We start from the raw sequence: 24,414 nt of genomic DNA on the forward strand, positions 1-24,414 counted from the left end.
TTTGGCAGTCATTGAGTGCTGAGATTTAAGACTCACCTGACCCATCGCTATCCTTTTTCCTAAACAATAGAGGTAATGCTTCTATTACCCTTTAGAAAAGTGCAGGACTCCAAGAGACAACCACCATACAAGGAAAAATATAGAGTGAGACAAGACAAAAGAACATCTCATTAAGTGTTTCTCAGCAACTTGAATTTTTCCTTTTGAAGATTCTCAGTTTAGTTCTGGGCCCCATTTTATAATTGTATTATTTGATTTGTGGTGCATAGTCTCTTGATTTCTTCATATATTTTTAGATATTAATCCTCTGTCACATTTGCAGTTGGTAAAAACATTTTCTTATTATGTAGTCTGCCTTAGAGGAGCTTTTAAGTTTTGTGAGTCTCTATTTATTAATTGTTGTTCTGTACACTACCGAAGTTCTTTTCAGAAATTATTCTTCCAGTTCAATGATTTTGAGGATCTTCCCCACATTCTTTACTACTAGGTTAAGTGTATCTTGTTTTCTACTGAGGCTTTTGATAAATCTGGGCTTGAGTTTTGTGCAGGATGATCAATATGAATCTATTTATTTTATTCTATATGCAGAAATCCAGTTAGGCCAGCACCATTTGTTGAAGATACCATATTTTCAACTCTGCATTTTTTTTTTATCAAAACTAGGTGTTCAAAGCTGTGTGAATTTATACCTAGGACTTCAATTCAATTCTGTTCTATGACTTGTCTCTTTATACCAATATCATGTTTTTAATACTATAAGAATTTAGTACAACATGAAATCAGGAATGTTGAATCTTCTAAAAGTTATTTTATTGTTCACAATTATTTAAGCTATTCTGGTTTTGTTCTTCTTTATTAATATGAAGCTGCATGTTTTCCTTTGAAGAGTTGTGAAAATTCAGTTACAGAGCCTGCATACATCCAACCAAGGTTCTTTGCATGTGTGTGGCAATCTTGTAGCTTGGACACTTAGTAAGGTTTCTAACAATGAGATCAAGCCTATTCATGGTGCTTAGCTGGCTTTTGGTAACCTGTTCCACACATTGGATTATTTCACACTCCCTGGACATAAGGGCAGGAGTTTGATCATGCCTGAACTTGATATCCCATGTTTTGTGCAAGCCCATGAGAGCCTTGTCCCCTTCTGAGTGGAGATGGGGGAGAAGCAGATGGGAAGTGGGGTAGATGGGCATGAGAAAGAGACAGGAGGAGAGGAAAAAGGACAAACTGTTGGTGTGTAAAATAAATGAAAAAATGCTATTTAAATAAAATTTAAAAAAAATAAATTTCTGACAAATGCAAATGGAGACTTCTCTTTTGTTCTTGGCTGCCCAGACCTGAGTAATTGCACAGAAAGTCTATCAATTGCAGTACTGTTCGACTGATATCTCAAGTGTATTTCTATTTTTTACATCTTTTTCTTTTTGTTTTTTTGAGACAGGGTTCTTTGTGGCTTTGGAGCCTGACCTAGAACTAGCTGTTGTAGAACAGGCTTGCCTTGAGCTGACAGAGATCCATAGTTCTTATATATTAAATTAACCCATTTCTGGCTGGGCGGTGGTGGCGCACGCCTTTAATCCCAGCACTCGGGAGGCAGAGGCAGGCGGATCTCTGAGTTCGAGGCCAGCCTGGTCTGCAAGAGCTAGTTCCAGGACAGGCTCTAGAAACTACAGGGAAACCCTGTCTCGAAAAACCAAAAAAAAAATTAACCCATTTCTATCAATCTATATAACACCACAAGGCTGTGGACTACTGGTAGGTGTCTTTCTCATTTAGCAGCTACATGGTTAGTAACCAATAAAAGCAACAGATATACATAAGGACATCCCACATCATCACCCCTTTTCTGCCTAATTAAAAAGGATGGTTTTAACTTTAACATAGTAAAATTATATATACAAAGTAGTTATGAAACAAGAATTGTAGTTACAATATTTAGTTCATTTACATTTGGCAAATTAAGGAACTCTATTATCTATTCTCTTTTGTGAGTCTAAAGTTTTATATCTAATTTATCTTTTATCATAACTAAGGAAAACTATAACTATCTGTCTTCAAGTCTTCAAAGACCGTAGAAAGGCATTCTATTACCTCAGTAAACAGGAGTTGCATCGTCAGCAACTTCTAAAACTCTAGAATTGACAGAGACATCTCACTGTCTGGACAGTCACCAAAGTTCTTCTGCAATGTTGGGGCATTCATCTTTGGCATACAGGCCCATAATATCTGGCAGACTTTTTGTGAAGCAGGAAATTTGAAGATCTGTTCTGCCTAGTGTTGTCAAAGTACATAAGTTGTATTTTTCTGTGTCCTACAGAAGGCCTGCTCATTTCTTATGTGAATCGGGAACGCTAAAGGACCATCTTTCCTCTGGGAAATTCAGCAGTCACTTACCCATGTGTCCTGCATGTCCAATTAACAGAATACCATCCATCAGTTCATGCAAGAACAGATTTTTGCCCAAATAGCTAGTCTTGTCACACTAAAGTCAAATTCCATAATAAGTTTCTTCAAATCCCATCAACCTCTCTGAAGTAATTGGTGTTGCCAGAGACAGACATGTCTCACTGTCAAGAAAAGTCTAAGTTCTTAAAACATTTTAAATGTCATTTAGGTCTTTGAAGTGTGAAAGATTATCTATCTAATTGAAATATACCTCTATATATCTAGAAAACTTAAGTAACATGATTACAAGTTTGACTATTATAAATTACTATTAATCTGTTTTTCTTAATTATATATTACATTTTTAAATGATCTGCACAAACACATAATACCTTAAACAAGACAGAAATACATATACACAGGGTACCAAAATTGACCTTAAATCTGTATCAATAGACAAAGATCCATACCAATGCAAAGTATTCATGTCTGTATCATATATCCCTGTATTTTTCATTTATTTATTTATTTATTTTTTGGAAAGTGACTGTGACCATTTTAGCATTTATGCTCAATCCCTTTTAAATGAAAACAAACATTTATAAAAATAGCCTTTTAAGGAAGTTAAGCATTGCTTTCTCCAAACTGCTTCCTATTGTCTGTTTGTTGAAGATGAATGCTAAAAAGAAATACCACACAAGCTCAGAATTGAGTATAATAAAGGGTTATTTATTTAGGGTTAGACTCACAGATCTCAGTCCTCTGCACAAAATAGGGAAACAGGAACCTAATTCAGCAGCTGGAAGAGAGAGAGCAGTGCATGCTTTACATCAGCATTTAGAGTATAAAAGGCCACGCCCAAGTAGGCTGGTAACTTAAAGGCTAATGGCTGAATAATTTCCTACTGCACCTCCCCTTTTGGTTTAAATAAGAGAGTTCTAAGCCTAATACAAAACTATATAAGTAATGTTGGAGGGAGGTGCTGAAATTTTCCTGGTAGGCCACAACCTTGTGGTGATACACAGATTAATAGAAATGGTTGAATTAAGATGTAAGAGTTAGCCAATAAGACAGTAGAGCTAATGGGCCAAGCAGTGATTTAATGAATACAATTTCTGTGTGATCATTTTGGTTCTGGCTGACTGGGACGAAGAAGTTACTCCCTGCAAATATTGGTACCCATGTGGCCAACAAAATCCATGTAAAAACCTGAGAAACATGGTTTGCTAGCAGCCTTTTCTTGGATGGGCTCCGTTTGTTAGAAGCAAGCAGAGGCATGGCTCCTTTAAGAGATGATTTTCTGATTCAGCCACAGCAGAAAAAAAGCTGTGTGGGTTTTAAAATGTGGCTTCCTGGGCTGTGCTGCCACCGTGAGCTCTGGATATGAAGCATTTCAATGGCATTTATGGGCCTGGGTGCTTGTGTGCCCACTTGAGGTTGGGAGGAAAGTAGCTGAAACCATGCCCATGGCTCAGTGATCCCTGCCTGGGCAGGTGGTGTGATTGGGTCTACTAGACATGAACATACAGGAGGGCATGGCAGATTCTTGCCACCATACACAGAGATATTTCCAGGCCACAGAGTGCGTTGCATGGCAGATTTAGCTACTACTCAGATAAAAAGGGTTTATGTACTGCACACTCATTCTTGGGGTTGGAGTGTTGAGCACGGCTCCTGCTTGGCGGCCCCTGAGCTAACAGTGGCAATATTTCCACCATTTTAAAATTGGAGAGGGGTGGAGCCAGCATTCAGAGTAGTTGCAGCCAAGCTGCTTACCATTTTAAAAGCTCTTCAACAAAATAGAGAATTACAGATAATGCAATAAGGACAAATTCAGACATAAAAGAACTCTAAATGGGTCACAGTGTTGGATAAACTTGGGAGAGGGGAAAAAGCATGGAGAGTTGAAAAAGAAGTAAGAAAAAGTCTTTAAAGAGACAGAGTACAGACAGTCATAGATTAAAAGGAGTAAGGAAAAATAAGCCACATAAAGATGGAAAATTCACAAAGAGTCTGGATTATATATATTATTGTGTTATCTTTGAATTTTTTGACTGTGTACGAACTAAGTACAGGGAGACATTTCATTGTATGGACTGCTGAGTTAAACCAACATAAATATATCCTAATTCCAAAATTTGAGTCTAAGGAGTGTCACTTCGGGCCCCCTTTTATCCAAAGAGTCTGGTCTTTCTTTCGACCTACCTTGTTATCTACGTTTTCTGGGGCTGTGGATTGTAGTTTGGTTATCCCATACCTTACTCCTAATAACCACCAATGAGTGAGAGCATACCATTTTTGTCTTTCTGAGTTTGGGTTATGTCACTCGGGATGATTTTTGTTTGTTTGTTTTATATATTTGCCTGAAAATTTAATGATTTCCCTGCTCCTCTGCTGGTTGGAGTGCAAATTTGTGCAGCCACTTTGTAAATCAGTATGACAGTTTCTTAGAAAATTGATAAACAATCTACATCAAGACACAGTTATACCAGTTTTGGCCATATTCCCAAAGGACGCAAAATCATACCACAAAGACATTTGCTTAACTATGTTCATAGTAGTATTATGCACAATAGCCAGAATCTAGAAACAATCTAGATGCCTCTCAATAAAAGAATGGATGAGGAAAATGTGGTCCATCTATACAAAATGGTACTACTCAGTGGCAAAAAAAAAAAAAAATATGGAGGTTCTTAAAGATGAAGCTAATATATCCTTTAAAGAAATCCAGTTCAGGCACCCTTTCCTCTGCTGCCCAATAAACAAGCTGGGGACATCTCCTTGGACACCTGGGAACCCGTTTAGAGTCCAGACTCTTGTCAACCCTAAAATGACTCCCGTAATTAAGATATATACTTCCTTGCTCCCCCAACCACCCCTCCTCCATCCCAACCAATTAATTCCCTCAAGCTCTCCCCATCCTCTCCTTCTCCCTTCTCTCCCTGCATCTTCCCTTATCCCCACCTCACCCCCACCCCCATGTTCCCAATCCCTGCCCGGCAATTTTGTCCATTTCCAGTATGCAGGATGATAACAATATGTTTCTCTTTGAGTTCGCCTTCTTATTTAGCTTCTCTAGGATCACGAATTATAGGCTCTATGTCCTTTATTTATGGCTAGAATCCACTTATGAGTGAGTACATACCATATTCCTCTTTTTGGGTCTGGGTTACCTCACTCAGTAAAGTGTTTTCTATTTCCATCCATTTGCATGCAAAATTCAAGATGTCATTGTTTTTTACCGCTGAGTAGAACTCTAAAGTGTATATGTGCCACACTTTCTTTATCCATTCTTCTAGTGAGGGGCACCTAGGTTGTTTCCAGGCTCTGGCTATTACAAATAGTGCTGCTATGAACATTGTTGAACAAATGCTTTTGTAGTATGATTGGGCATCTCTTGGGTATATTACCAAGAGTGGAATTGCTGGGTCCTGAGGTAGGTTGACTCCCTGTTTCCTGAGAAACCACCACATTGATTTCCAAAGTGGTTGCACAAGTTTGAAACCACTGGCCTTGTCCTATAGCCACACTGATGATTATCTTGCAAATTACCATAGAACCTTCATCTGGTGATGGATGGAGATATTGAGACAGAGACCCACATTGGATCAGTGGACTGAGCTCCTAAGGTCCTGATGAGGAGCAGGAGGGAGAACATGAGCAAGAAAGTCAGGACCGTGAGGGTGCGTTCACCCACTGAGACGGGTGGGACAGATCTAACGGGAGATCACCAAGACCAGCTGGAATGGGACTGATGGAACATGTGATCAAACCGGACTCTTTGAATGTGGCTGACGGTGGAGGCTGACTGAGAAGCCAAGGACAATGGTGATGGGCTTTGATTCTTTGGCATGGACGGGCTCTGTGTGAGCCTTGTCAGTTTGGATGCTCACCTTCCTGGACCTGGGGGGAGTTGGGAGGACCTTGGACTTCCCATAGTGTAGGGAACCCTGACTGCTCTTTGGCCTGGAGAGGGAGGGAGTGAGGGTATGGGTGGAGAGGAGGGAAGGGAAGTGGGAGGAGGGGAGGAGATGGAAATTTTTAATAGAAATAAAATAAAAAGAAATAAATAAGAAAAAGAAATCCAGGAAAAGGATTACCAGGAACAAGAAACTGAATTACTCAGAGTCCTAGGGTAGAACGAAACACAATTGATTAAAACAGAAGCAAAAATCAGTGAAATGATTCCTAATTCTCATGCTATACTCATAGTTCAGTGCCTAGCCCAATCAACACCACAGAGGGTTCCTTTTGCTTCTGATAGAAGAAGACACAGAGATGCACAGCCAAACATTAAGTGGAGTACTGGGAACCATGGGGAAAAAAGAAGGAAGGATTGAAAGATGCAGCAGAATCAAGGCAGCAGAAAAACATGACTCCCAGGTTCAAGCAAGTAGGGCTCATGGGGGCTCACTAGCTAATGCATACATCTTACACTGTATCCCAATAGGTGGTTTTTTTTCCAAAACTATAGCTGTCACTTTCAATTTAGGAAATAGTTCAGGAGGATATTTTCTCCTTTAACTTTTGAAGAGAATTTCTCTCTGGTCTTAACAAAATTATGTAGCACTTGGGGATAAAAATACATCCCAACAAGCCTGCACCAGAGGCCAAGATGGAGAAGACCTCCACAGCCACCATGACCTTGCCCTTGGTGCTATGGTAAACAGGAAGAAAGGAAACCCAGACACTGCAGAACACCAGCATGCTGAATGTCAGCAACTTGGCTTCATTGAATGTGTCAGGGAGATTCCTGGCCAAGAAAGCCACAATGAAGCTCCCTAATGCAAGGGAGCCATGGTATCCCAAGACACAGTAGAATGCAGTAACTGAGCCCTTGTTACACACAATGATGATGTGGCCATGCTCACTCTTGGCATCAATATCAATAAATGGAGGAGAAACTCCCAGCCAAATTGCACAGAGAATAATTTGGATGAGGGTACAGATGACAATGATGAAGTTGGGTGCCCCTGAAATCAGGTAGTATCTCATCCTTCTTCCGGGGGTTGTGACTTTGAAAGCCAGAAGCACAGTCATTGTTTTGGCCAACACAGTGGAAACAGCCAAAGTGAATACTACTCCAAATGTGATTTGCTGCAGGATACATATAACTGTGTTGGGATGGCCAATAAAGAGCAAGGGACACATGAAACAAAAGATGAGCGAGACGAGCAAGGTGTAGCTGAGATTCCGGTTATTGGCCTTCACAAGTGGAGTGTCATGGTGCTTTATGAAGACCCCAAGGACCACAGACGTGAAAGCAGAGAAGCACAAGGCCATTAAGGTCAAAGCCATGCCCAAGGGGTCTTCATAGGTCAGAGAGCTCACAGTTTTGTCAATGCACTGGATCTGTTCCGCATTGGCATACTGATTCTCTGGACACTTTACACACTGATCCACATCTGATGGAGAAAGGAAAGTATGATTAGTACAGCTTGAGCACTTTTATTAACAGGACATTTCATTTATGTGTGTTGAAAAAGCATTGCAACATCTGCACTCATGCTGAGGATGTAGTTGGAAGATTTTGCTGCAAAGCAATGCTTCCATTTCATAATACTCATTCACTATCTTTTAGTGAAATGAAAACCAAACAATCATTACACTGTCTACTAAATGCATGCTAATGATGCCATTTGTCATGTTATAAAGAAAGTACTGATAATTGTCGTAGAAAGACATGAGATAGAGGATGAGGAATAAGAAAAAGAAACAAAGGAGAGGAGGAAGGGGTATTTGGGTCAGGAGTACAAACAGCTTCCTATGGATAGAGTAGAAACTGGCATACCCTGTAGGAAAATGGCTGTTTATAAATGTAAGAAGGTTACCACATTCTAGAAAGAAGTGTTTAATTTGATTATCAGGTTAATTAGAGCAACAGTCATGAGGGATTTTTTTTTTCTAGCTTGACTTCACACTTTGATAGTTGGACTTGATAGTCAGCCTCAGGAGGAGGAAGTGGCTAATAAGGCAATAGACCTTGGTGGCTAACTTTAGAAATGTAATTGTCTTAGTTTTATGTTTGTTTGTTTGTTTTGGTTTTGGTTTTGAGTTGGATTCATGTTTCAGGTTTTTTTAATTGGGCTACACATTTGTCTCTGCTCCCCTCCCTTTCTATTTCCTCCCCTTCTACCCTTTTCCATGGTCCCCATGCTCCCAATTTTACTCAGAAGAAATGATGACCATGACAACTCCATAAAGAAAAACATTTAATTGGGTGTCTTACAGTTCAGAAGTTCAATCCATTATCATCATGGCAGGATATGGTGGTTTGCAGATGGACCTGGTGCTAGAGACAGAGCTTTAAATTCTACATTTTTGATCCATAGGCAACAGGAAGGGAACAGACTCACTGCATGTGACTTGAGCATATATGAGACTTCAAACTCTGCCTTTAAAGTGACACACTTTATCCAAGAAAACCACATATTCTTTAACAAGGTCGAACCTCCTAATAGGACCACTTCCCATGGCTTTATGGGGGCAAATTATATTCAAACTAACAATGTAATCTGTTTATAGCAAGGCAAAGGGAATACAGGAGAAGGGCAGGGATTGCTAGAGACATGTCTGCCATGCTTGGGATGAGTAAAGCACCTTCAGAATCATTAAGTTTTATGTGTGTGCATATAAAGCAACAAAAGAGTTCATGAATATGAGGTTGATCGGGTTTATATGGGGTAAGTAGGAGGGAAAATGAAAAGGAAGATTAGATAAATATAATTTTGATCTTTGAAAATGCAAAGTAATTAAATAAATTTGCTCTTGGTTGTATCCTCATCTGATAATAAGGATGCTGCACTCATGAGTATTGTTCATAAGAAGCAGCAACCAGGCGATTCTCAAGAGCTGGCAAGCAGGTCAGAGACCTGTCTCCAGGCCTTACCACTACCCCTGCCACCTCCTGAACTCTATCCCTCCAAGACTACTCCACCACCAAACCCCATGCACCTGAACACCCTCCCTATGGACAGCCCTTCCTCATAATGCCAGCTGTCTACATAGGCACAGGTGCAAACCACAGCAGTTGGGAAAACTGGTGAGTTTTCAGTGTCCCAGCTGGACCATCCCAATGTTCAGACCCTAATTAAACCTTAAAGTAAATCCCATGCCCCTCCCAATCCCATTCTAGCACCAGCAAGGCAGTTGGGCCCTGCCCACCTGTTGTATTGCAACCAGGAAATTTTCAAGAGCTGGCAAATAGGTCAGAGACCTTCCTCCAGGCTGCTCCACTACCCCTGCCACCCACTGGACTCTGTCCCTCCAAGACATACTCCACCAACAAACCCTGAACATCCTCCCCATGGCCAGCCCCACCCAGTAGACTACAAAGGCACAGTCACAAGCCACATCGGTTGGAAAAACAGCATCAGCAAGGCAGCTGGATCCTGTCCTCAGTTCTGATGAAACTTCCCTGCTGTGGTGCAGTCCTATCAGTCAGCAAGCAGGCACCTGAACATGCTCTCCATGGCCAGCAGTCCCCTGTAACCATAGAAGATTACACAGGTACAAGTGCAAACCACACCATTTGAAAAACAGGCACAGACACAAGCTATACCAGTTGGAAGAACAGACTGTTTAGGCACAGGCATGACCCACACCTGTTGTAAAAACAGATGAGCAAATGCCAGAATAAGACTATATTCAACAACTGACAGAGTAATATGGGATCGCCAGCGATCCTACAACAGTAAGACCTGAACATTCCAATACAGCTGGAACACAAGAAAACAGCCTTAATAATAACATTATAAAAATGATAAAGTTTCTTAAAGAGGAAATAAAAAATTCTCTTAAGAAATCGAGGAAAAGACAAACAAAAATTAGAAGAAACCAATAAATCCCTTAGAGAAACAAAGAAAGCCAAGCCAAAACAGTCAAACAGGTGAAGGAAATGGTTCAAGACTTGGAAACTGAAATAGAAACAATGAAGGAAACACGAACAGGGGGAATTCAGGAACTGAAAAATCTGGGTAAGTAAACAGGAACTACTTACTGATTCAAGCAACACAGACAGAATACAAGAAATAGAAGCAATAATTACAAGCTTTGAAGATACGATGGAGGAAATAGATTCATAAGTCAAAGAAAATATTAAGTCCAATAAATTCCTAACACAAAACATTCAGAAAATCTGGGACACCATGAGAAGACCAACCTTCAAAATGATAGGAATAGAAAAAGGAGAAGAAGCCCAACTCAAAAATACAGAAAATATTTTCAACAAAATCATAGAAGAAAGCTTCCCCAACTTAAAGAAGGACGTGCCTATAAAAGTACAAGAAGCTTACTGAACACCAAATGGGCTAGACCTGGAAAATGTCCCCTTACCACGTAATAACCAAGCACTAGTCATACAAAATAAATAAAGTATTTTAAGACATGCAAATGAAAAAGGCCAAGTAACATATAAAGGCAGATATATCAAAATAACACCTGACTTCTCAATGGAGACCCTAAAAGCCAGAAGGTCCTGCACAGTCTTTACAGACGTTAAGGAACCACAGATGCTTTCCCAGACTGCTATACCCAGAAAAACTTTCAATCACCATAGAAAAAGAAAACAAGGTATTTCATGACAAAACCAGAGCTAAGCAATACCTAGCCACAAATCCAGCACTACAGAAAGCTAGAATAAAAACTACAACTCACAGAATGTAGCTACATCCATGAAAACACAGGCAAATGGTATCTTACAACAGCCAAACCCAAAGAAGGAAATCACACACTCTATCACCACTAGAACCAAAATGTAACAGGAATTAATAATCACTGGTCATTAACATCTTTGAATGTTAATGGGCTTTATTAGACAATGAAAATAGACATGTGAACAGAATGGATATGAAAACAGAATCCATCTTTTTGTTGCGTACAAGATCTCAACTTCAAAGACTGCCATTACCTCTGAGTAATGGGTTGGGAAAAGGTTTTCCAACTAAATGGATCTAAGAAGCAAGCTGATGTAACTATCCTAATATCTAACAAAATAGACTTCAAACTAAATTTAATCAATAGAGATGAAAAAGAACATTTCATATTCATCACAGGAAAAAAATCCATCAAGGTGAAGTCTCAATTTTGAACATCTATCCCCTAAATCCAAGGGCACCAACATCTGTAAAAGAAACATTACTAAAGCATAAATCACACATGTGATCTCACACATTAATAGTGGAAGACTTCAACACCCTACTCACACAAATGGACAGATCTGTCAGATAGAGACTTAACAGAGAAACAATGGAACTAACATATTTATAACACAAATGGACATAATAGACTACTATGGAACCTCTCACCAAAACATAAAAGAATATACCTTCTTCTCAGCATCTTATGCAACCTTCCCAAAAATTGAAATGTACTTGGACATAAAAAACAATCTGAACAAATACAAAGAAATTGGAATAACCCCTTGTATTATACCACTATGGGTTAAAATTAGAGTTCAACAGCAACACAAACCGAAAAATCTTACAAACTCATGGAAATTGAACTACTCTCAACTAAACTACCACTGGGTCAACAGAGAAATAAAGAAAGGAATTAAAGACACCCTAGAATTCAATGAAAATGAATCCACAACATACCCAAACTTATGAAATACTCTGAACGCAGTGCTAAGAGGAAACTTCACAGCACTAGGAGTCTACATAAAGAATTTGGAAAAATCTCACATACCAACTTAACAGCATACCTGAAAGCTCCCAGCAAAAGAAGCAAATGCAAACAGAAGGCGTAGATGACAGGAAATAATCAAAGTTGCCCTATTCTGATCATTACTGATTATTACATATATATGGTGCCTATAAATGTCTGTAGGAACACATACACACATGGAAATAGATTAAATAATCACTAGGAAAGACCTTGTTTAGAATTTCCCTGCACTGCAGTTTGATCATCAAAACTGTTTCTTTGAGAAATTGACACATGCCATGAGTTTTCTATGAGTCAAAGATGTATGTGATACTTACTATATGGTGTGATTTAAGGGACATTGATATTGATCACATTCCAATAAATCTAACTTAGGAAAGTGATAGATTTGATTTGTACAGTGGACTTTTAGACCCTTTGGTCAACCCCGTGTATGTCAGAGAGGATGATCAAGGTGAAGGGTTTATCTTGGCAGCAAATACTCACTTGTTTCATTAGAAACTTCATTTTCTGGGCAGGGACTGCAGTCAAAACAGCAGGCTGCCATTCCCTCCTGCCTGAACGTTCTGAATCCAGGACCACAGTCAGCGCTGCACACAGAGGGCGGCATCTGAGGAAAATTAGACGCATGCTGATATTAGGAGTTTTCCCACAGTCCCTGTAAAGACTAGGCGGACTTAGATCCCACAGGGATCTGCCTTTTCTGCTTCCTGAATGCATGAGTCAGACATGTTTGCTACCAGAGGACATATGCATTCCTTTTTTTATGGTTGCAATTAATTTTTATAATTGCTAACTTATTAAAGATTATTTTTAAAAAAGAGTGGAGAAAATGTATAAACCTTGTCCAATTTTGCCCATGTATTTTGAGGCAGGGTCTCTATATGCAAAACTAGCTGACTTGCTCTTGCTATGTAGTCCAGACCTGCCATAAATAGACAGGAATTTGCCTGCCTCTGACTCCCAATAGTTTGGATTAAGATGTGCACCACCACATACATCTGACCTCACTTAGGATTTTAATGGCAATTCTTTGAGTTTCTCTTCATATCATAGATTGCCATAAAAAACATTTTTAATGTGATTAAGTTGGAAATATATTAATAAAAACCTTATTAAGTCAAGATGTGCTCTTCCTGTAGAGTTCACATTCATTTCCGTTGTCCTTGGTTTCTCAGTCCTCCTCCACCGTCAGCCACATTCAGAGAGCCCGGTTTGGTCCCCTGTTCCATCAGTTCCATTCCAACTGGACTTGGTGGTCTCCCGTTAGATCTGTCCCACCGTCTCAATGGGTAAACGCACTCCTCACGGTCCTGACTTCCTTGCTCATGATCTCCCTCCTTTTGCTCCTCATCGGGACCTTGGGAGCTCAGTCCGGTGCTCCTATGAGGGACGCGTTCACCCACTGAGACGGCAGGACAGAACTAATGGGAGACCACCAAGTCCACTTGGAATGGGACTGATGGAACATGCGACCAAATCGGACTCTCTGAGGGTGGCTGATGGTGGAGGCTGACCGAGGAGCCAAGGACAATGGCGATGGGCTTGGTCTCTACGACATGGACGGGCTCTGTGTGAGCCTTGTCAGTTCGGTTGCTCACCTTCCTGGACCTGGGGGGAGTTGGGAGGACCTTGGTCTCAACTTAGTGTAGAGAACCCTGATGGCTGTTTGGCCTCAAGAGGGAGAGAGTGGGGGTGTGAGTGGAGGGGAGGGGAGGGAAGGAGGAGGAGGAGGGGAGGAGATGGCAATTTTTAATAAAAAATAAATAAACTGGAAAAAAAAACCACCTAAAAAAAAAAAAAGATGTGCTCTTCCTTCTGTGTCATTTTTTTAAAATTTTAACTCTGAAAGAATGCTGAAATTGTTAAGAGCACTTACTGCACATATTTGAATTATTCTCTAGTTCTATTCATAAGTCTATTATGTGCCACATTTACATAGCTGATCTGCATATGTTGAACCAGACTTGTATCCCTGGAATACAGTCATCTTTGTCACAGGGGTGAATCTTTCTGCTGTATTGTTGAGTTTGATTACTCAGCTTTAGTTGAGAATCTTTCCATCCATGTCCATCAAAATGTTTGCTCTCTAATTTTCTTATGTTATTTTTCCTCAGAACCCCTCCACCCATATTTATAGGTCTCCTCATGTTTGTAAGTGAGGTTTGTTTTTGGAAACAAAAATGACTGCTGTTTTTATAACCAATCTTGATATTTGTATACTTTGACTAGAGAATGGGAAGATTAACAATAAATTGTTTTTGAGAATTATTTGCTAATTATTACCATTCATTGCTGTTATTTCAATATTTGGTACCTTTCTAACAGTTGTTTTTCTGTCTTGTGTTCTAGTGCTGTCTTTATATACCTTTACCACTTGTATTTTTCTCACTTTTCAGTTTGTAGTTCTTCAAATGTCTTCCATAGCAGTGTTAGAGTGGTTCTGAATTCCTGTAGTTTATGTTCATCATTGAACTTTGTTCTGTCTCTGCATTAGCTTGTGTAGGCAGAGACTGCTTGTTTGTTTCCCTGCCACCCAAACCCAAAGAGTCACACAGAAACTATATTAATTACAACACTGTTTGGCCAGCAGCTTAGGCGTCTTTCTAGATAACTCTTATATCTTCAATTAATCCATTTCTTTTAATCTGTATGTCACCACGATACTGTGGCCTACAGGTAAGATTCAGCATCTCCCTCTTTTGGCAACTATGTGGCATCCTTTTGACTTCACCTACTCTATATATCTCTGTTCAGATTTCCTGCCTGGTTTTACTCTGCTAAGTCATTGGCCAAAACAACTTTATTTATCAACCAATTAAAGCAACACATATAAAGTAGGACACCCCACAAATTAGGATTCTCAGGAGTAACAAATTTACAGAATGACGCTGTCTCTGTCTCTGTCTCTCTCTGTCTCTCTGTCTCTCTCTGTCTCTCTCTGTCTCTCTCTCTCTCTCTTCGTATATACACATATGCAATTTATTAGAATGTCTTATATGCTGTTATATAGCTAATCCAACAGTTTGTGGATATGAATGGAAAGTCCAAGAATCCAGCAATTTCTCAGTCCATGAGACTGAATGTCTCAGCTGATCTCCAGTATACACTGGAATCCCCAAGAAGTAATGAAAGAATCAACTTGGGAGCAAGCACACAAAGATCATCCTTTTTCTATGCCCTGGTAGAGGCTTTCAGTAGAGGGTGTAGCCCAGATTAGAGTTTGGTTTTCCAAGATCAAATGATCTGGATTAATGTCGTTTCTTCCCAATTTCAAATCCAGATAAAAGATGCATTTTTCTCCACTAAAAAGATCTCAATTAATAAGCCTCCCTCCTCCTATCTCTCTGTTGGTCTGCCTGTTTTTCCTTCCTTCCTTCCTTCCTTCCTTCCTTCCTTCCTTCCTTCCTTTTTCCTTTCTTTCCTTTCTTTCATTCATTCTTTTTTCTTTATTTGTTTTGTTTTGTTTTTAGAGACAAGTTTTATCTTTCTACCCTGGCTATCCTAAAACTCACTCTGTAGAGCAGGCTGGCCTCCAACTCAGAGATCCACCTGCCTCTGCCTCTGGAGTTCTGTGATTAAAGGTGTGCACCACCACCGCTGTTCACAAGGCATGTCTTCCTGTCTCAAAGATATGGGTCAGAAGTGGATCTTCCCACTTCAGATTAAGCAGAAATCCCATTCAAGGATGCCCTGCATATTTGGGATGTAGTAATTTCCAAATATTGACAAATTTATATCCAAGAAGTGCAATCACAGTCTCCTTCCATTATAAAGGATAACTTTGCTGGGTATAGTAACTGAGATTGCCAGTTATGATGCTAACTCTTCAATTCTATCACTGATACTGTTCCATTTTAAGAGAGTTCATAAAGGAATCTACTGTAATCCCAGTGGGGAGTTTCTATGAAATGGACTTCTTTCATAAAGTCTTCAGCTTCTCCTCTTTGTCATGTAAATTTCAAATTTTAGGTAAAATATGTCAGAGGAAGGTTCTTTTCTGATATTATGTATTTTGCTTTTAAAATGCCTTCTGTTTCTACATGGCCACATGTCCCCCTGTATTTTGGAAAATCACTTTTACATTTTATTTGATATCCTATGATGTGCCCTTCTTCTCTTCTGGCCATAGTTTAAAACTGGATTCTTTAATTGTATCCTCTTGGTCTCCCGCATCTTTTATTTTTTATTTTTATCTTCGTCACAGTTTCAGGTTTCTATTTTCAGCCTGGTCTTCAAGACTTGCCACCCTGTGTTCAACTTGAAGTATTCTCTTAGTAAGACATTTCTCTGAGATTTTTATTGGATTTCATTTGTCTTTTGAAATGTGTCTGTCACATGCTCACACAGTTCCTTATTGTGTGCAAGTTTTTGTGAGCTCATGTCATTGTTATGGAGGTGATTTTATTTTCAGGATTGTCTTTGAATTCTTTGTTAAAAATGCCATTGAACACACACCCGTTTAAACCTATGACTCTAACATTAGGAATTGTGTTGCTTGGATGTCTTCATCTTTTCCTTCATTTGTTTCTGAATTGAAATTTGCATTTCTTGGATTATATCACAGGTTGCATAGTTTGTAATCTTCTGTATTCCACTAGTGTATGCTTTTGTAATGTTCAAGTGAGGCTTGATTAGAGCACATGTGAAATTTCATTTCTGCTCTCTGAATGGATATATAGTTCAGTAGTTAAACCTTTAGATCAAATGTCCTTTGCCCTGAGAATGACTCTCCTTATCACTCTGAGAAAGGATATTAACTGTAGATTTCATCCTACCTGGGCTACTTGAGATGTAACTTCAGGTCAAATTTGAAATCTGTCTTGAAGCTAACTCCTTTAACATTCAAGACACTTCGTAGTTAGGTAGTTCAAATTGGATACCTAAATTCCACCCACATCAGAATTCTTATCTATAACATGTCTAAAACCCTCAATGGAACATATTTTTTATATACTTTCAGAAGCCAATTCCTTTACTCTCAACACCTCCACGAAAAGACATAAGGAAACTAGACACACACTTGTTAACCTGTTTGTTTGATTGAACTGTGAATGAGTTAGTGAAACCAAGCAATGTTCCTCTAGTGAGCAATTTCTATTACAGTATAAGCTTCAGGGCTAGAGAAATGGCTCAGCTGGCAATAAAAATTGCTCCTCATGCACAGGCCCAAGTGTGACTTTCTAGTTCCTCCTGTGTGGCATCAAGCTGTCTCCAGTTTCCCAGAATTTCAAATCATTGTTCTGACATGCATATGCACCACACATTCCAGTACTGCACAGAAACACATGCAGACAAAACAGTCACATGCACATAAAAGAAGGAAAGAAAGTAAGAAGGAACAAAAGAAAGGAAAGGAGGGAGGGAGGAAGGAAGGAAGGAAGAACAAGGTTATAATTCATAGGGTTTATAAATGACAGGAAAATGTTATGTTAATGTATGGCAGGAGACGTTGGAAATTAGGAACTTTTGGTAAAAAGGCTTAATGCAAATTATATAATAAAAATGAATGATTTGCATGTATTTACTTTACTCCTCCCTTACAGTTAGCCTCAGTCTTTCGGTGTCCTCTGACACAGCAAAGAGGTTCAGCAAAAAAAGAGAAAAATCACTGTGTACTGATCAGAATGGTACCAAGAGAATATTTCTTAATTACAAGAAATAAGATTACACAATGGTAGCAACCAGTTTTATATTTATATTAAAACCCAGAACAACAAGTTCTGGTATGAAAAAAAATCACTGTATGCATATCTGAAATCCTGAAACAATTAATACAATGGCACATCAAAAAAAGTGAAAAGAAGAAACATTTTGTAGGAGCCTAGAAAATGGCCCCCAAAGGGACAATCTATTTTTACTAAGTTCCATGGAAGCACAAGTGAACCACGTGACAGTGTGGCTGCTGTGTAATGTAATCAGCACATCAGGTCAGACCTACCTGTCTACTTCCTGTGGCCCACTCTAGAACGTCTTCATATAAACGGAGCTGTTGACCGTGTGGAAAATACGGGCTAAACATTCCTATCTTCACCTTAAGTCCAAGACCATTTGGGAAATTCCAGATCTGGAAAATGTCATACTCTGGCTGCAGTTTTTCTTTCGGGTTCATAGTCACTCTGTCCCCAACTGGATTAGTGAAGTGGATTTTCCTAAGTAAAGAGTTCAGCTGAAAGACAGGCAGCATTCTTTAGTGAGTGTGCCCTTCCTTGAAGTCAGAAAACATATTCTGATTTCATCTTAAATGCAACTTTATTGAAGATAAATAGAATTGTCATAACAGTCCTAGAATTTTATTTTGTTTCAGAGGAATTACCAAACATAAGAACAGACATACATGTGATACCAATTATAAGTATAAAATATGCACAAACACATACACACAGACTCATATTCATACAGAGATGCATATACAATACAGGCACATACTATTTACACCCACATATACATGAAGCCAAGACATGATATGAACACACACATACAGGCAGACTAATGCATTCAAACACACAGAATCAGAAACCCACAAAACATACACAGACACATGCACATGCTCACAAATTCATAGGTGAATATGCACAAGGAGACACAGATACAATCTCCCACACAGGGAAACATTGACACAGACAAATTTATTCTCAAATGCAAAGACAGACAGACACACATACATAGGAACAGAAACACAGATTTACACATGTACATACATTCACCAACAAACACACAGACATACATAGAAACACAGATATACATATGTATAAGCATATCCACAAAAACACACCAATTACACACATCGGCACATGTAGACACATGCACTGGGAAATACACTTAGGGAGAGACACATAGAAACACACCCATAGAGAAAAAGATATTGATTCAAGACAAATTTGTTCTCACTTGTACAGGCATGTAGATCTGTAGATAGATAGAAACACATACATAACATCAACACAGATATACTCACAGATACACAGAAACAGACAAACATCTATCCATACAAAATAAGAACTATCCATTTACATACATGTGAGCTTTCCAAAGCCTAGAGTTGTGGCAGAATCAGTTTAGAACACTTGCAAAAACCATCCCCTACACTGAATCCCACATACTTGACAGTTAAGAAACAAAAGCTTGTCTTTTTATCATGGAGAGGATTAATGAAGAAGACTCTTATGTTTCTAGTATTAGAGCAGGGATGAAGATACTCAGGTTCTTTGTAACAAAATCACTGATCTTCATTGATAAATTGTGTCTTTCACTCCACGACCTTTGCATTTGAGATTTGTACAAACCTCTCGATTTACGTCCTCAGGAGGAAAAATGTTCAGAAATCTTTCAATTTGGGGAAATATACCAGAACCCACTGGAATAGGACATTTGAGAGTCTGTTAAAGACTGATGTTGGTGGCACAGAATATCAGCAAATAGAAACATCACCTTGAAGCAGTTAGACAAGTGTTCTTCCTGATTGTCCATTGGCCGAAGAAGTGTCTCATGGAAGACATGGGCCATGGTATACACAGCATTGTATATGTCATAACTGTCATCACTAAAAGCCATGTCGAATGTCTGTGCAAGTAGCCATTCCAATGAGCCATTGGATGAGCAGTTCCTCAGTGTCTTACACATAGAAGCCGAGACCCCACAGTTAAAGTTCATCCACTCCAGCTCTGCCAGGTGTTCATCTGAGTATGTGAGGGGGTTCACTTTCTGGATAAAATTTTTTAAACCAGAAATCTCAGCATGGTGGTGTGCAAACTCTAGAGTCCCATGGAACAATTCAGGTGAGAAGTCGCTTTTACTTGTAGTGACATCGAACTGTGAGGTGGTGACCCAGATTCTCTGTGTACCTCGGGATGTCCACATTCTAAAGCTGACAGCTAGAGTGTTGTCTGTGTCACCATAAATGATAACAACATTTGAGGATGACATCAAGATTTGGTTATAGTACACTTCAGCTCTTGACATGTACAAATGAATGCTGAGCGGAATCATGTTAACAAAAGCAAAGCAGAGTATATATTTTTCCATCTCTGTTCTCAAATATGAGAGAAATTGGATGCCCTGATCACTGTCTGAGATGGTCAGCCCAACCCAGTTCCACCTAAAGTAAAGTATGAGGGAGACCATGGCCAGGGGTAGAGATGTGTCCTCAGGGGCCATTTGATATAGAAAAGGAAATTGTTCACGATCACTCAGGGTGGGATGGAAGGGTCCATAGGTGAGCTGAAGGATCTAGGAAACAGGGAGCAGTGTGAGGTAGCATGCACTGCTAAGGACTTGTTAAACACACTATTCTGCAATGAAATCTAAGACACCCCCCTTACATGAAACTTCTTCCCTCATCGCCATTTCAAAAAAGTAAATACAGAAGTCCCTAAAGCCTCTGAATCATATCCATGGACTACACAGTTTGAAATAAGTGTAAGGCCAGTCTCCTCCCACACTTTTCTTAGCACTGAGAATGGCACCAATGGAGACAGGATTTCTCGCAAACCCACAACCACATAAAACCTCACCTGCTGAGAATAGTAGATGTCCAGGGATTGCCCAACGATTGAAGATATTAACCAGTGTGGTCCTGAAAGCACAGCTGCACACATCTTCCAATTCTTACAGATATAATTAGGGGGATAATGGTCAATGTTGAGAGAAGGTTGAAGGCAACTGTGTAATTGTGACTCAGACCTACAATGACTTCGTAGAATGCCACCTATTACAGACATATTTGGTAAAAGATCAGGGTCCCTGTTGACTTCATCCAATGAAAAAGTTAAGGCCAATGCAAACTGATAGCTTTCCATTGGTGTTCTGTAAAATTATATAGTGTTTAATAGGACAGAGATCTACAGAAAACCATGTGCAATCAATACAAGGGGTTTCTCTTATAGATTGTATTCCTATCCACCCCCAAAATTGAAATGAATAATATTCTGTGTTGTGATATTCAGATGAGATAAGAAGCTGGAAGCTTGAAAACAAACTACAATTTCATGAGAGTGCATCTCCAATAAAGAACATGCGCCATCGTCATCTCTCACAGAGCACCTGGTCCATCTCTGGCTCTTGAGTGCTTGCTCAGAAGGTAAAGATAAGACCACAGGCTCTGACCAAACAGTAAACCTGGTCATGATTTCATTTTTCAATTATTGAACAATAGCTTTACCTTATTTTCTTGTGAAGTTGATTGAATTGGCTAAGGCAGTCATAAGTATCTGATGCGTGCACAATAGTCTGAACAATATTTGGTTCTTGTACTTACAATTCTTTATAATCAGTGGATGATATACTTAACATATCCAATCTACCCATCTTAATCTTGATCTTTTTCATTTTGTCTAGTGCAGGCATAACATTTTTTAAAGATATATTTTTAAATGTATTCAAAAATGAGAAATGTAGTTTGTAATGATGTATATGTATTCATGTATATGGACAGTACTAACACACATTTAACTGATAAATAGTGAGTGAATTGCTTCCATGGTTTTGAATGATTGTTTGACTTAGACTAGACTCACCTCAAATGCACAGGGATATCCCTGCTCCAGGTCTTGAGTGCAGATATTAAAGTCATGAGCTTCCTCCCCAACATTGTTCACCTATTTTATGTCTATACCAGCATGCCATATATTCACACTGGCTGTATATGACCAAAATAACTTTTCTTCTGGAAAATATCTTTTGACTTCTGTCCAGTTACTCTAGCACAACATTGGCATCCTACTGGGATTTGTATGTGTCAGTATTACATGTTTGTAAAACAGAAGACCTTAACTGTAAAATGTGTGGAAAATATTGACAAAGTTTTATGTAACAAAAATTAGTTACTAGTCAGTTGGAAGAGAATAATACCAGTTTGTATTTAGGTTTTTGGGAAAAATAATAACTGCTGTTTCTTCCCAGTTTTTTTGGTACCATCTAACCAAAAACATCAAACACATTTTCATTGTGAATAATTCATTCAGAGTTAAATAAATCTGTTTACCACTTAGAAACTGTACCACAGTGGTGTTTTATGTATAAAAATGGGTACTTATCTATATATTTAAAAAATAAGAATAATTTTAGAATATTCTTTGCTGCTATGCAGAAAAAGTGTCATTGAAAATTACAGTAACATGCAGCAGAAATTTGAGATTAGAACTTGTGAAACTAAAGTACTAAACTACTGTACATTAAATATTAAGAAACACTTCTGACTTGAGCTCTTAGAGTGCCCTAGTGCACGAAAGTTCTGTGTTTGAAACCAGCTATCAGCAATTCACATAACCAAATTATGTATGGTGCTCAAATTGGAAAAAATAAGCAGATATAAATAATTAAATGACTTACAGAAAAACATAAGATGTAAATGTGATATAAGTGTCAGAGAATAAACAACCTATACTTAAAGAGAGAAGACACATGGCTCATAAACAATGACAAAGATGGGCTAGTAGGTAACCCTAGTAGGTCACCCCTCTATCCCTATTTCCTGGTGGTGCCAACTATCAAATGCCACAGCTGTCACTCAGGCAAGTGACAAGGGAAGTGAGCAGTCACCATTAGTGACAGCTCCACTTTTCAAAGAATGCAAACCTATCATCTACATTCCATACATTCCTTCTTTAGTCTAAAGACAGAGTGAAGAAATGGACTTTGAACTTAAAGGCCAGCGGTTGTACAGGCATATATGTGAGGTATGGAGAAACAGGAACACGTAGGAAGTTCAGAGTGGATTGGTCTCCTACTTCCGTTCTTGATTCATCTTTAGCAGGCTTAGTGTGACCCCATGCAGAGCAGCTGAGAGAGTAACTGAAAATCTATTTGCAAACTCTCCACAGCTAGCTGTGCCACAAATGTTAGTTGCCCTGGGAATGCATAGAGGACCTACATGTTGATAGAATGTCCATCAGCTGACTCTACTCTACAACCATTTACACGTACCCACTTAGGATGGCATTCATTGAAACAGAATGGGGTTTCTTTAGATGAGGCATCACCTGCTACTGTGCTGTGGAAACTGTGAAGAGGCTGGCTATATGTGATGGACAAGGTATAGGGTCCTTCTTCACACAGCACCCAGTCTGGTCATTTGGAGGGTAACTGGGAGAAAAGCAGAACATTCTCTGGAAAAATTAAAAGTGGAAAAATAGCATTTCGTCTCTAAAAGAATTTGGTGTCGTTTTTTGGTATGTGGGTTGGGATAGCAGGGCAGAAGATTCAAGGCATTGTTCTGAAGCTCATCCACTTGACCCCTCATAAAAATATTCATGATTATATTTACATATAAAATACAAAGGCACTTACTCTATATTTAAAAAGTATTTCAAATGCTCTGTCGATACTGGTCCATATGTTGGGGCAAGAAAGAACATGTCATGTGTCAATGACTCTCCATCATTCTCTTCATTCTGTTTCATTTTCCAGAAGCACCTGGGATGAACGAAACTGGCCTCCTGAAGTGAAATGTTCTGGAGCAAGAAGAACAAAACCAAAGTGAGCATGGTTTTCTGCTCTAAGCCTGGGCAGTTGGATTGTGGCATGCCATGCAGATCAGCACATCTAATGGGCCCCCAGGTATCGCCACCTGCTTTATTTCTATGACCAAATGAGAGGCTACTCATATATTCATGATTCTTTCTTTGTGTGTGTGTGCAGCTGTTTCCTCACCCTTTGAGAAAACTTTGATACTCTCTTGCCTGGGGCTCTGCCTCTGATATCCACAGTCCATGTGATGAAATTTGCTTTATAAATAGATTCAAAGATAGTTATGCTAGTTTTATGACATCACTCATTTTTGTGGAAATTATGCCTTTGGGAAGATCCCAAATTGGGAAAATTTGTTCCCATGACTGTTTTATCAATCTGTGTATGTTAACACCTTTAGAAATGATGTCACTGGATTTTGATGATCCACAGTGAGACATGCATCATTGGTTCAGGAGGACTCAGAAAGTCAGAATTCATGGCTCCACACTTGGAGCTGTATCACAAAGTCCACGTCACGGAAAAGCAACTTCACATTTAGAGCAATAGAGTTCCCTAGAGTGACCATCATGTGTTCCCAGTGGTGGGACTGATACACCAACACAGCCACAAAACCTTCAACTTGTCCTACCTGCAAGTTGTGCTGAGCAATGTTGACTCAGAGAATGTGATCAATGACTGGTCTAACTTGAGACATGAGCTACAAGAGAAAGCCCATGCCCAGCACTGCCTGGATGGCCAGGAACCTGAAGTAGATAATGAAGATGATAAAGAGGAAGATAGTTTTAAGAACTAGCTCTGGGGACTGGAGAGATGTCTTAGCAGTTAAGAGCATTGACTGATCTTCCAAAGGACCCAGGTTCAATTCCCAGCACACACAGAGCACCTCACAACTGT

The 24,414-nt window shown here is 39.2% G+C and overlaps 1 protein-coding gene across 2 annotated transcripts; it reads right to left on the reverse strand.

The window, feature by feature from the left end:
• Nucleotides 1–6,885: 6,885 nt before the first annotated feature.
• Nucleotides 6,886–23,534, reverse strand: LOC119816166 (vomeronasal type-2 receptor 116-like). 2 transcript variants are annotated; one of them, XM_038332518.1, is made up of 6 exons: nucleotides 23,338–23,534; nucleotides 20,565–20,856; nucleotides 19,483–20,280; nucleotides 17,993–18,220; nucleotides 12,538–12,661; nucleotides 6,886–7,790 (listed from the first exon to the last, which is right to left on the reverse strand). In XM_038332518.1, exons 1-6 carry the CDS (start codon nucleotides 23,532–23,534, stop codon nucleotides 6,886–6,888), a joined length of 2,544 nt encoding a protein of 847 aa, XP_038188446.1. The 2 variants fall into 2 exon arrangements, with proteins under 2 accessions (XP_038188446.1, XP_038188447.1); XM_038332519.1 differs by lacking the exon at nucleotides 23,338–23,534 and having other exon boundaries at nucleotides 6,886–7,640; nucleotides 20,565–20,840.
• Between the last annotated feature and the right edge of the window lie 880 nt (nucleotides 23,535–24,414).

The sequence above is a fragment of the Arvicola amphibius genome, chromosome 6, assembly GCF_903992535.2.
Source record: "Arvicola amphibius chromosome 6, mArvAmp1.2, whole genome shotgun sequence".
Taxonomy (NCBI): Eukaryota; Metazoa; Chordata; class Mammalia; order Rodentia; family Cricetidae; genus Arvicola; species Arvicola amphibius.